Genomic DNA, 11,286 nt, shown 5'->3' on the forward strand with positions numbered 1-11,286 from the left:
GACCATTCCCTGGAGAAGGATGTCATGCTTGGTAGGGTGGAGGGTTGACAAAAGAGGGGGAGGCCTTCAACGAGATGGATTGACACAGTGGCTGTGATGATGGGCTCAAGTATAGCAAGGATTGTGGGGCTGGCGCAGGATTGGGCAGTGTTTCGTTCTTCTGTGCATGGGGTCGCTATGAGTCGGAAACAACTCGACGGCACTTAACAACAACAACAACAACAACTTAATATTTGGAGCCAGGGTTCTGACATGAATGATTTAAGAACAAACTATTAATAAAGTTTACATATTAGGTCTTGTAAGGCATGTATTGACCAACAATTTTATACGTTGCACTTCCATATCATTAAGTCCATTTGTTAAAAAACCATACTCACTGCCATCGAGTGGATTCTGATTCATAGGGACCCCTCCTTGGTTTCTGAGGCGGTATCTCTATGGAAGTAGATTGCCCAGTCTTCCTTTCGAGGTGTGGCTGGTGGGTTTGAACCACCATCCTTTTGGTTAGCAATCAGATACCTTAGGCACTACACCACTAGAGCTCCTGAGTGCATTTGTTAGTCAATACAATTTTACTGAATGCTTATACTGTACCACTGTGCTACCTTGTGTTAGATAACTTTATATTAGTCATTTAAGAGGCATGATCCCCGTCCTCAAGCTAAGAGAAGAGACAGGATATAAAGAACCAATAAATCATAATTAATACTTAAAATTGGGAGTTAGAGATGAAAAAGGTGAGGAAGCTGAATAAAGAAAAAATATCAAAGGAAAGCTTTTCAAAGGAAGTGAGAAAAGTAGGAGGTTTAGTTTGTTTTAATAAAATTTTGTTTGTTGAAATAAAACCAAACCAAACCAAACTCGCTGCCATAGCATCAGATCAGACTCATAGCGACCCCTCCTTGGGTTTCTGAGGCAATATCTTTACAGAAGTAGTTTGCCCAATCTTCCTTCTGAGGAGTGGCTGGAGGGTTTGAACCGCCAGCCTTCTGGTTAGCAGTCAAATACCTTAGGCACTACGTCACCAGAACTCCCGTTGAAATAAAAGGTTATTTAAATGTCGTACAATAAATTCTGAGTAAAACCAAGCCAAACCCATTGCCCATCAAGTCATTTCTGACTCACAGAAACCCTCTTTTGGTTTCTGAGGCAGCAAATCTTTAGGAAAGTAGATTGCCCAGTCTTCGTTCCATGGAGTGGCTGGTGGGTTTGAAATGTCAACCTTCTGGTTAACAGTCAAATGACTTAGGAACTATGTCACCAGACTCCTTAAATTCTGAGTAGCTACTACCATGTATTAGACACTGTGTTAGGTAATAAGAATATAAAGATGAAAAATGTATAGTATTTGGCATTAAACAGTCCACTGTTTAGTATTCGTAACTAAGGAGACTGCTTATGTTCTTTGGTTTTTGTAAACAAATGTTCCATTCATTTATTTAGTCTGTAGTTTAATTTTGATTAATTAGAATTACATTTTTTTTTTCCTGAAAGTTATTTATACCAGTGGCTTCAAATTTTTCAAGTAAAAAGGATCTATATTCATAATTAATATATACCAAAGGGTTTCAAAGGAGCCATAATAGTTAATGATTAAGCACTCAGTTGCTTTCAATAAAGTAGGCAGTTCAAACCCACTAGCCATTCCACAGGACAAAAGACCAGGCAATCTGTTCTTGTAAATATCATAGCCTAGGACCCTATAGAGTCCCTATGAGTTGGAATAGACTTGATTACACACAACAACAATGAAGGGATCACACATAATTTATATAGGCTATAATTTGTCAGAAAAAAATAGTACATTACAAAAAAAATGCATTACTATGAATAGTTCTTTATAATAAATGTAAATATCCACAGAATATAATTTCTATATATTTTAAATACTACTCATATACACAGATGTGATATAAATTATTTAGTCTACAGAAAAAGTCATACAGTTGGTGAATGGCTTCCTTATAATGTATTAGCTGTGTACAGATATGGAACATCAATATACTCTAATTTTCCATTGCCTCTTACCCAGGCATGAGGGAATAATCAGAAGCATGATTTTATAGAATATTTAGAAATGTATTGGGAAAAACCTACGAATGTGTGTGTACATATATAAGCACATACACATGGATGTGTTAAAAATGACTGCATAGGTGGCATAGTGCCTAAGGCATTTGAGTGTTAAACAGAAGGCTGGTGGTTCAAACCCACCAGCCACTCCCCAGTAGGACAATGGGGAATTCTACTTCTGTAGTGATATTGCCTCAGAGACTCAAGGAGGGGTCACTATGAGTTGGATCCAACTCGACAGCAATGGGTATATCAGCATTTACAGACTGAATGTGTATGGGTACTCCAGTGGTGCTGTGGTTAAGGCATTTGGCTGCTAACCATAAGGTTGGTGGTTTAAACCCACCAGCTGCTCTGCAGGAGGAAGATGAGGCATTCTACTTCCATAAAGATTTACAGCATTGGGAACCCAATGGGGTTTGCTATGACTTGGAATGAACTCGACAGCAGTGGGTTTTCTTTTTGTAAACATATATATGTATTTACAAACAAAAAGAATGAGATTATTAATACACACACATATACACACACATAGTGAGAATCTGTGAGATGTACATTATAGATTAAGGAGCTCTGGTGGCATAGTGCCTAAGGCATTTGACTGCTAACCATAAGGAAGGAAGGTTGGGCAATCTACTTCTGTAGTGATACTGCCTCAGAAACCCAAGGAGGGGTCACTATGAGTTTGATCTGACTCCATGGCAGTGTTTCCCCTGCCACACTGGAGCAGTGATTGAAGGATTTGGCTTCAAACAGAAATAGTTGGTGGTTTGAACCTACCAGCTGCTCCATGAGGAAGTATGCCTCCCTAGTGATTTACCGCCTTGGAAACCCCATGAGCAGTTCTACTCTGTCCTATACAGTCACTATGAGTTGGAATCAACTCAATGGCAATGGGTTTGGTTTGGGGTTTTATATGCAAAAGTTACTTTTCTTAGCATTATTTTGAGACAAGTAAATATCACTGTCACATGTAGTAACATGGTATCTGTGAGTTGTGTGTCAACTTGGCTGGGCCTGTGACTGGGCAGCTGGGTGTAATTATTCCTCATGATGAGAGTGATAATCAAGTCCATGGAGGAACATGCTGTGAGCATCTGAGTAGCTGCCTTAGGAATATGATCTGCTTTAGTATATAAGAACCTTGGAGGAAGTCTCTAGCTTTTGGAAAATCTGGATCCTGCATTTGGCTGAGTCTCCATCTCAATGGCCTGCCATGTTGCTTGATAATCTTAGGACTGTGCCATTGTACTTGTTGGCCTTCAGTTTGTTGGCCTCAGCAGCCAGCATCTGCCTGAGTTGTGAGTAGCCTCCAGCTTCAGTGGGACAGGAGCAAGACACAGAGCTGAAACCCAAGGATGAGGAGGCTTCATCCAGGTCCTAGTGCTGGCACTTTGAACTTGGACTTTTAGCCTTCTAAACTATAAGAGAATAAATGCCTATTTGTTAAAGACATCCACTCATTTGTGGTATTTTTTTCTGTTAGAGCAGCACTAGGGGACCAAAAGAGTATCCAAAACTCAGAATGTTTATGTGTCTCTACGGAAGTAGATTGCCCTGTCTTCCTTCCAAGAAGTGGCTGGTGGATGTGAACTGCCAGCCTTCTGGTTAGCAATCAAGTGTCTTAGGCACTACATTACCAAAGCTCCTAAAGATCACACAGCTATAAATGCCAGAGCATAGTCTTGGTCCTGATTTCTTTTGTTAACCATTATCTATAAGCATATTATCACCTTCCTCTGCAGAATTTATATCCATATAACTGGAAACATCTTTAAAACTGGAATGCATGGATTTTCAGAGTTATATTTTAATATTTGTATTGACAACTTTGTACTTACTAGTTTAATTTATTTCAGTTTGAGGAATGAAAAAAGCTGTTTTCTTTAAGCAATAAAGTAAAGAAAAAAATATTACATCTATCTTGGGATCTAAGTAATTTTAGTCTAGGATGTTGAGGTGGGCACCAGGAAATGTTTCATGTCATGAGATTCTGTGTACTAGCATGATTTGATTGGTACCAGCTGTTTTGAAATTGAGCATTTTTTGCTTTTAGTTTGGGAAATTCATTTGCCCTTTGTTTACAACAGATATTTCTGCCTGAATTACAGAGATGCAGCATGCCTTAAGAGGGACCCTCGGCAATTTTAGGCTAGACTGAGGATGAACACATCATTACAGTGAAGTTAATCCTGTTCATTTTTTTTATTCAAATGACCCTTTAACTACATATATTCTATTGTCTCCTCTTCAGTTATGCAAATTTTCTGTAAGTGGTCAGTTTATTATTAATGTATTTTTCAAATTATAAAGAAAAAAAGATTAGCTGACATAATCCAATAACCTGAAACATAATAATGTTACCCATCAGGAAAAGAAGTGTATTGATCACCTTAGGAGCAGATTTCTTAATGTCTGACTGATTCCACATTTATTGAGTACTCACAACACCAGGTGTGGTAAAGGGCCTAAAAAGGATTTTCTAATATGGATTTAGAGGGTGGCATTTAGACAGTGATATCACTGTATAGTTATCAGGAGAATTCCGACTTAATACTTAGGAAACATTTTATGTATGAGGGATTTGTAATAAATTTTCTACATAATTGAGAGGAAACAGCAAGTAGTACTGTGTGTTATTTAGAGTGGGTAGTTTCTTACAGGATGTAGTTTTGATTGAAAGTCTGCAGTGAAAAAAATCTCCTCTATTTCCAGAGAAATGCAAGAGATGAGAGTATTTATGAATTTACTGGTAATTAAGCCACAGTTATTTTCATATACTCACCAACAGTATGTATCCTCTATAGCCAGGAAAGTTACTACTCTATATCTGGATTACATTAGTTTGCTCTCCTAACTGGAATACATTCTTTGTTGAATTACAAGGAGCCAAATTCTAGCTCACTCCACATCCACACTCTCAAGGATGCTTCCCCTAGGAACATTTTCTCAGGAATTACTCCAAGGTGACATTTCCTGTGCAAAACATCAGTGATAAGCCTTCTGTTATTATAGATAGTCTTCTCACTTGGTAGAGTTGAGTGATAACTTAAAACTTTACCCTTGTTTTTCCAAGTTAAAGAATATCACAATTTTTTTGTCTTCAAGAAAGCATCAGATTATCAATTTGGTAATTTTAATCATATTGGACCTACCCAAGTCAATACACTATAGCCCACACACGGTTTCTCTACAGATAAATACAGATGAGAAACAAATTAAGAAATATCTTAACAAAGTCCTGCTTTCTTAGTAAAATATGGAGAGCTACACTGAATAGGAGAATAGTGCCTAAAACTTGCTTGTCCCTTAAAAAATATGATTAACAGATTCATAGTATCTATTAAGAAAGATGGGATATATTTTAATTAAATGTTAGCAGAGTACTTTTGAAAGAAAAGTATACTTTAAATTCATCATAGGAAACCTATGTCTGCAGAATTATTTAGTTTAGCAAGAATGGAAAACAATCTGTGAATTCATAAACACATTACATCTTTATGATTTTTGAAACTTGAAGTGATTGATCAGTTATCTGAACTTATATGGTGTTAACTGATACCTGCTTTAACACCACTTGGAAAAATTATAGTAAAAAATGTATGTTTCCAGATGGTCATGTTTACAAAGATCAAATCTATACACTGGGATTTGTTATAGCATGAGTTATTTGAGAGTTTACTTTAGAAAATACAGAGACAACCATATGGATATGTTGAATTGAATTTCAGTTATAACATTTGATATTTTATGTTTATTTTCTGGCAATATTTATTAAACTCCTATGTGTAGCTGAAGTGTACTCAACATCCTTTCCCTCTTTTTCATCACAATAACCCTACTACCTCTTGTGAAACCATTAAAGAAGAGCCTTCTGTTTCGCAAGTGATACAACCACAGTTAAATCAAGAGCTCAGAACACCCCTTTATGAATAGAGCTCACTGAAGGTAATTCTCAGTATCCTGGGAATTCTACAAATCAGTTTTTCTCTTTTCTTCTGCACCATATAGTAGATACAAAGACTAGACTCATTGCTGTTGTTTGCTGCCAAGTGAGAAGTCAATGTGAGAGATCACAGTAAAGGAAATTCCAGAAAAAATAGATCTAGGCCTTAGTCATATTGAATGCCAAACCCAATATAACTCTCAGCATTGTCAGACATGTGAGGCAATAGTTTCACTGTAGTCTTTTGCCAGTGTGAGTCAGGTCTGTATTATGTGCAAATGAAATACAAAATGGGTAAGAAATTTACTATCAGAGTGGGTTTAAAAATAATATGCTAAAATCCACTAAAAGAGAAGGAAGAAAGACCCCTCTATTAAATGAGAGGTTTTACAATATCACATTTAATTAAAAAGTGAGTCACCATACTTTGAACCTCTTATCATGTCCTACCAACATTACAGTATTATATAAGTGTGAGAGGAAAAAAAAATGTATATATATATATATGATATAATCCACAACCAAAAAAGAGGTAACTTAGCTTTGCTACTTACCTTTAAAAGTAGAAAAGAAAGTTTTGACAAGAAGAATGGCTCTTCTGTCTTGAGCCTGCAATGCAAGTTTACTAAATTCAATTTGGGGGCAGATTATATAGGAGGTGACATAGAGGTATAGGAAATGTATGGCCTTGCCCTGGAATATTTCTTTTTCTAAAGTACTGTCTACTTAAAAATATCAACATATAAACATAAATTACTACAACAGACCAATAGACCAATGTGTCTATTGTCCAATCTTCCTTCTACAGAGTGGCTGGTGGGTTTGAACCACCAGCCTTCTGGTTAGCAGTCACATGCCTTAGGCACTATGCCACCAGAGCTCAACAGCAGTGAGTTTAGTTTTTTAGTTTTTATATATTATATAATTTCTCAAAATGTCTTACACAAATATTTTTCTCAAACATGAAAGCAAAGCTTAATTTTAACATTACTTTTTAAAGTCTTACATAAGACTTTTTCCAGCTGATTTTCAATTTAAGGTTGTTGTTGTTGTTATGTGCCTTCAAGTCGGACCCGACCCATAGCGACCCCAACTTGGGTTTCTCAGGCAATATCACTACGGAAGTAGATTGCCCCATCTTCCTTCCGAGGAGTGGCTGGTGGCTTTGAACAGCCAGCCTTCTGGTTTGCAGTCAAGTTCCTTAGCCACTATGCTACCAGAGCTCCCAATTTAAGGCTAGTGCATTAAATATTTTCCAAACGTCAGTAGCCAATTTTTTTTATAAATATAAATCAAGTAAAGGAGCTCTGGTAGCATAGTGCCTAAGGTACTTGACTGCTAACCAGAAGGTTGGCAGTTCAAACCCACCAGCAACTCCTCAGAAGGAAGGTTGGACAATCTACTTCCGTATTGATACGACCTTGGAAACCCAAGGAGGGGTCGCTATGAGTCACGTCCGACTCCACGGCACATAACAAGAACAACAAATCAAGTAAGCATCAATTTTCAAAATGGTTTACAATTTTTTTCCAGGATGCTGTGCACACCAAGTGTATGACAAATCCCATTAAGAATCAACATCAATACACATCGGAAAAATGCTATTTAAGTCTGATATTCCTCTTTACATTAAATATTTAATTTTCTGAATTCCAGTTTACAAGTGCTTAAAATGACAAGAATGACTTTACTTCTTCTATATTACTTTTATATTAATTCAAGATATTTTGATTCAATGTATATGTCAATAAATCTACACACATTTTTATCTCTAGTATGTAAGTTTGTTTTGTTTTGAATAGGGATGTAACATTAACAACTACTACTTATAAAATAAAGCATAGTTATTCCTATGGTTTCACAAATGTTCTCTCCAGTTGTAAAGTATGCCAAAAAAAAAAAAAAAAAATCCTAAGAATTAGATCATACTGAAAACATAGCTGACTTTTGACTTCTTCCCTTACAGTATTTCTACCTGACCCCGAAAGAGAACTTTAAAAACATAATGTTGCTGGAACAGATCCTCTTTATAAAAAATTGGTGGGAACAAAAATTATATTACTGATACGTGGAATGTTTGTAGTTATCTATCCAAATCATTAGGAAAATGGGAAAATGTTCAGTTTAAAAAACACATATATACATATGTGTGTGTGTATGTGTATATATATATATATATATATAGTGTCATGGTCCCTATTTTGAAAAAGAGTAGCTTCACATAAATCAAGGAGCTCTGGTGGCCATTGTGCCTAAGGCATTTGACTGGTAACCAGAAGTCTGGCAGTTCAAACCCACCAGCCACTACTCAGAAGGAAGACTGGGCAATCTACTTCTGCAGTGATATCAACTTGAAACCCGGTCACTATGAGTCAGACTCCACAGGCAGTGAGTTGGGAGTTTTAGCTTCACATAAATCAAAATGTTTCCACTGATCATATTAGTTCCCCAATGCTTGGCGGGGGTGGGGGGGTGGGGGGGTGGCGGGGGGGGGGTGGGGGATACATGAAATAGTACAATGGCAAACCTCAAACAGCACACACACCATTTTCCAAAACAGGAAAATCTCTAGTTCAGAAAGATATCTTATACTAAGGAGATTTCTTTGGGGGTATTGATCAATTAGCTCGCAATTCATTATGATTATTTCTCTTTCCTACTTCCGGAAGAGTCTGCTTTATTTGAAGTTTCCACTCCATCTTCTGTTCCTTTTCTAGATTTTCCTTTAGTAGTTGTCCTTTTCTTCTTCATGCATGGGGCCTCAAAGGTAGATTGTTCCCACCACCTGTAAAGCTGGACAGTAATTAAATTCCATGTTATGAATGCTTGGATAGTGCAACTGGAAGACAGAACAGCAATTTTTGCAGCCAACACATTGAAGTTTCCAGCAATGATATCCGGCTTCTGAGTCTCCGATCCAGCAAGATGAAAGCCAACAGCAAGTACTGAAACAATTAAAATCAACAGTCTACCCAAAATAATCACAACTGCCCACAGAGAAAACCTTTTTTCATACTTCTCGTCATTCAAATAAAAGAGGTCACACATGTGGGAAAGTAATTCAACAAAATAATGCAACACCAAAAGAATAAGTCCTAGATGATTCAAGTACAGAAGGTAAGCTCCAGCAATGTGAAAGAGGTGAAGACCACAGTAGATGAGTTGACGAGGAATGTCTTGTTTTTTGGTTTTCTGGAAGTAGAGTTCAGGAAAAGCATGGACCCAGTAAGCCAACTGTGATATATAGAAAAACTTCATTTGAAATGTCATCATATTATGGGGACGAGCCCTCCATAAGACACTAGTGTCTGAAATGTAGTTTTCAGAGATTAGAATGAGCGTGCCCCAAATACAAGAAACAAGGTAAAATACACTAAGCTGACCAGATTCATTAAACTTGCACTGTTTCGTTTTAGGAAACTGCATTTGCCTATTGATTTTATCCAACACATACTCCTGAATTGTTGCGTGAATAATTATTGCCACTAGCATATAGAAAAAAATTGTGGCCAAATCTTTGACACCATAATTATAAAGGGACCTGGATTCAGTGGCCTGTCCTTTTGTTGCAGGAACAGTAACACTATGCTGAAGAGTGATAAAAACGATAGATGCTTCTGCTGTTGCCTCGAACATCAGTCCCAGCACGAAGAACATTCCCACACAGGAGACAATGTCCGCATGATTCTGCAGGATGAATTCGTGGCTCAGGACTGGGGGGTTCTTGGTGCTCTTCTTGCGTATCGCCATGGTGGCGCTTCCCAGATACTCACCAACGAGCGGCAGCTGCCTCCCCCTAGCTGCTCCTTACAGCGCCGCCACCGCTGCCGCCGCGGATCCGGGCGCTTCACTTCCCATTCCAAAGCTGCCGGGGCCGCTGCAGCCTCCTGCAAAAATAAATCAAAGGCGAGGGTCGAGCGCGGCTGAGCATGCGCACAAGGTGGACGAAGGCGGCAGGGAAGGAAATCGAGTGCCGCGCCCCCGCCCGGCTCCAGGCTCGAGCTTGCGGGCTTTTGCCTTCTAAGTTGGTTATGACTTCTTGAAAGCTTCTCCCACCGTCAAGATACTGCTTACTTATTTTTCAGATATATTAATTAATAATCATGTTTAAATAGGATGCAGTGCTGGTTGTCAGGATAATTATAACAGCAAAATAATATAATTATAGCAAATTCTTGTAGTGCTTTTGTGCTTACTAATTCCTGGGTATTTGTTCTAAGCACTTTACATTTATTTACAAATTTAACCTTCCTAGCCACTCCTCGGAAGGAAGGTTGGGCAATCCTACTTCCATAGTAATACTGCCTCAGAAACCCAAGGAGAGGTCGCTATGAGTCGGGGCCAACTCGATGGCACACAACAACAACAACAACAACAGAAAACACAATGGTAGCATAGTAGCTAAGGCACTTGACTGCTAACCAGAAGGCTGGTGGTCAAACCCACCAGCCATTCCTGGAAAGGAAGATGGGGCAATCTACTTCCATAGTGATACTACCTCAGAAACCCAAGGAGGGGTCATTATGAGTCTGGTCTGACTTGACAGCACATAACAACAACAACAACAAGAAAACACAAAAAGGTAGATGCTATGAGCTACAAAGAGGCTATACAATTTGCCCAAATCACACATACAGTAATGCTAGAACCAATGTTTGAAACATAATGTGTCTCTGAAGATTGAGCTCTTCACTCTTATGTTGTACTACCTTTCTTTGTAAATCAATGATATCTGAAAATATTTTACTAGCTCAGCATCAAACCATATTTAAAAAAGCAATTCCCAAATTAGCAACAAGATAAAATATATTAAATAATAATTTATGTGGTACTGATATTGTCTAGTCAATATTTGTGTTTTAAAACATTACATGATGATTTGAATAAACCAAACTCACTGCCTCCAGTTGGACTCATAGCAACCACTCCTTGGTTGTCAGAGGTGGTGTCTCTAAGGGAGTAGATTGCCCAGTCTTCCTTCCCAGGAGTGGCTGATGGGTTTGAGGAGACTGTTAATTCATTGAAAGTTTTGTGATCACAAAGCACAAAACAAAATTTCCTCACTTCAGCAGAAGAAAAGTCTGATGTTTCATTATAATTGTTTTTGTAATTTTTTTTTCAAAACTTCAAATATCAAAAACCAGCTTCTTTTGGAAATGTTAACTCTCTTCTGAATTAAGATTTCATACCAGTTTTCATTTTTTTGTTGTTCTTTAATCCAGACAAATGTTCTTGTTTCTCCTATGTCTCATGAGATCATAATA

At 37.8% G+C, this 11,286-nt stretch overlaps 1 protein-coding gene across 1 annotated transcript; it reads right to left on the reverse strand.

The window, feature by feature from the left end:
- Nucleotides 1–8,665: 8,665 nt before the first annotated feature.
- On the reverse strand, nt 8,666–9,772 carry TRAM1L1 (translocation associated membrane protein 1 like 1). The gene has a single exon (XM_007956402.1). The coding sequence runs from the start codon at nt 9,770–9,772 to the stop codon at nt 8,666–8,668; it is 1,107 nt and encodes a 368-aa protein (XP_007954593.1).
- Between the last annotated feature and the right edge of the window lie 1,514 nt (nt 9,773–11,286).

This window comes from Orycteropus afer, unplaced genomic scaffold, assembly GCF_000298275.1.
Source record: "Orycteropus afer afer isolate SDZICR_OR568_19922 unplaced genomic scaffold, OryAfe1.0 scaffold00613, whole genome shotgun sequence".
Taxonomy (NCBI): domain Eukaryota; kingdom Metazoa; phylum Chordata; class Mammalia; order Tubulidentata; family Orycteropodidae; genus Orycteropus; species Orycteropus afer.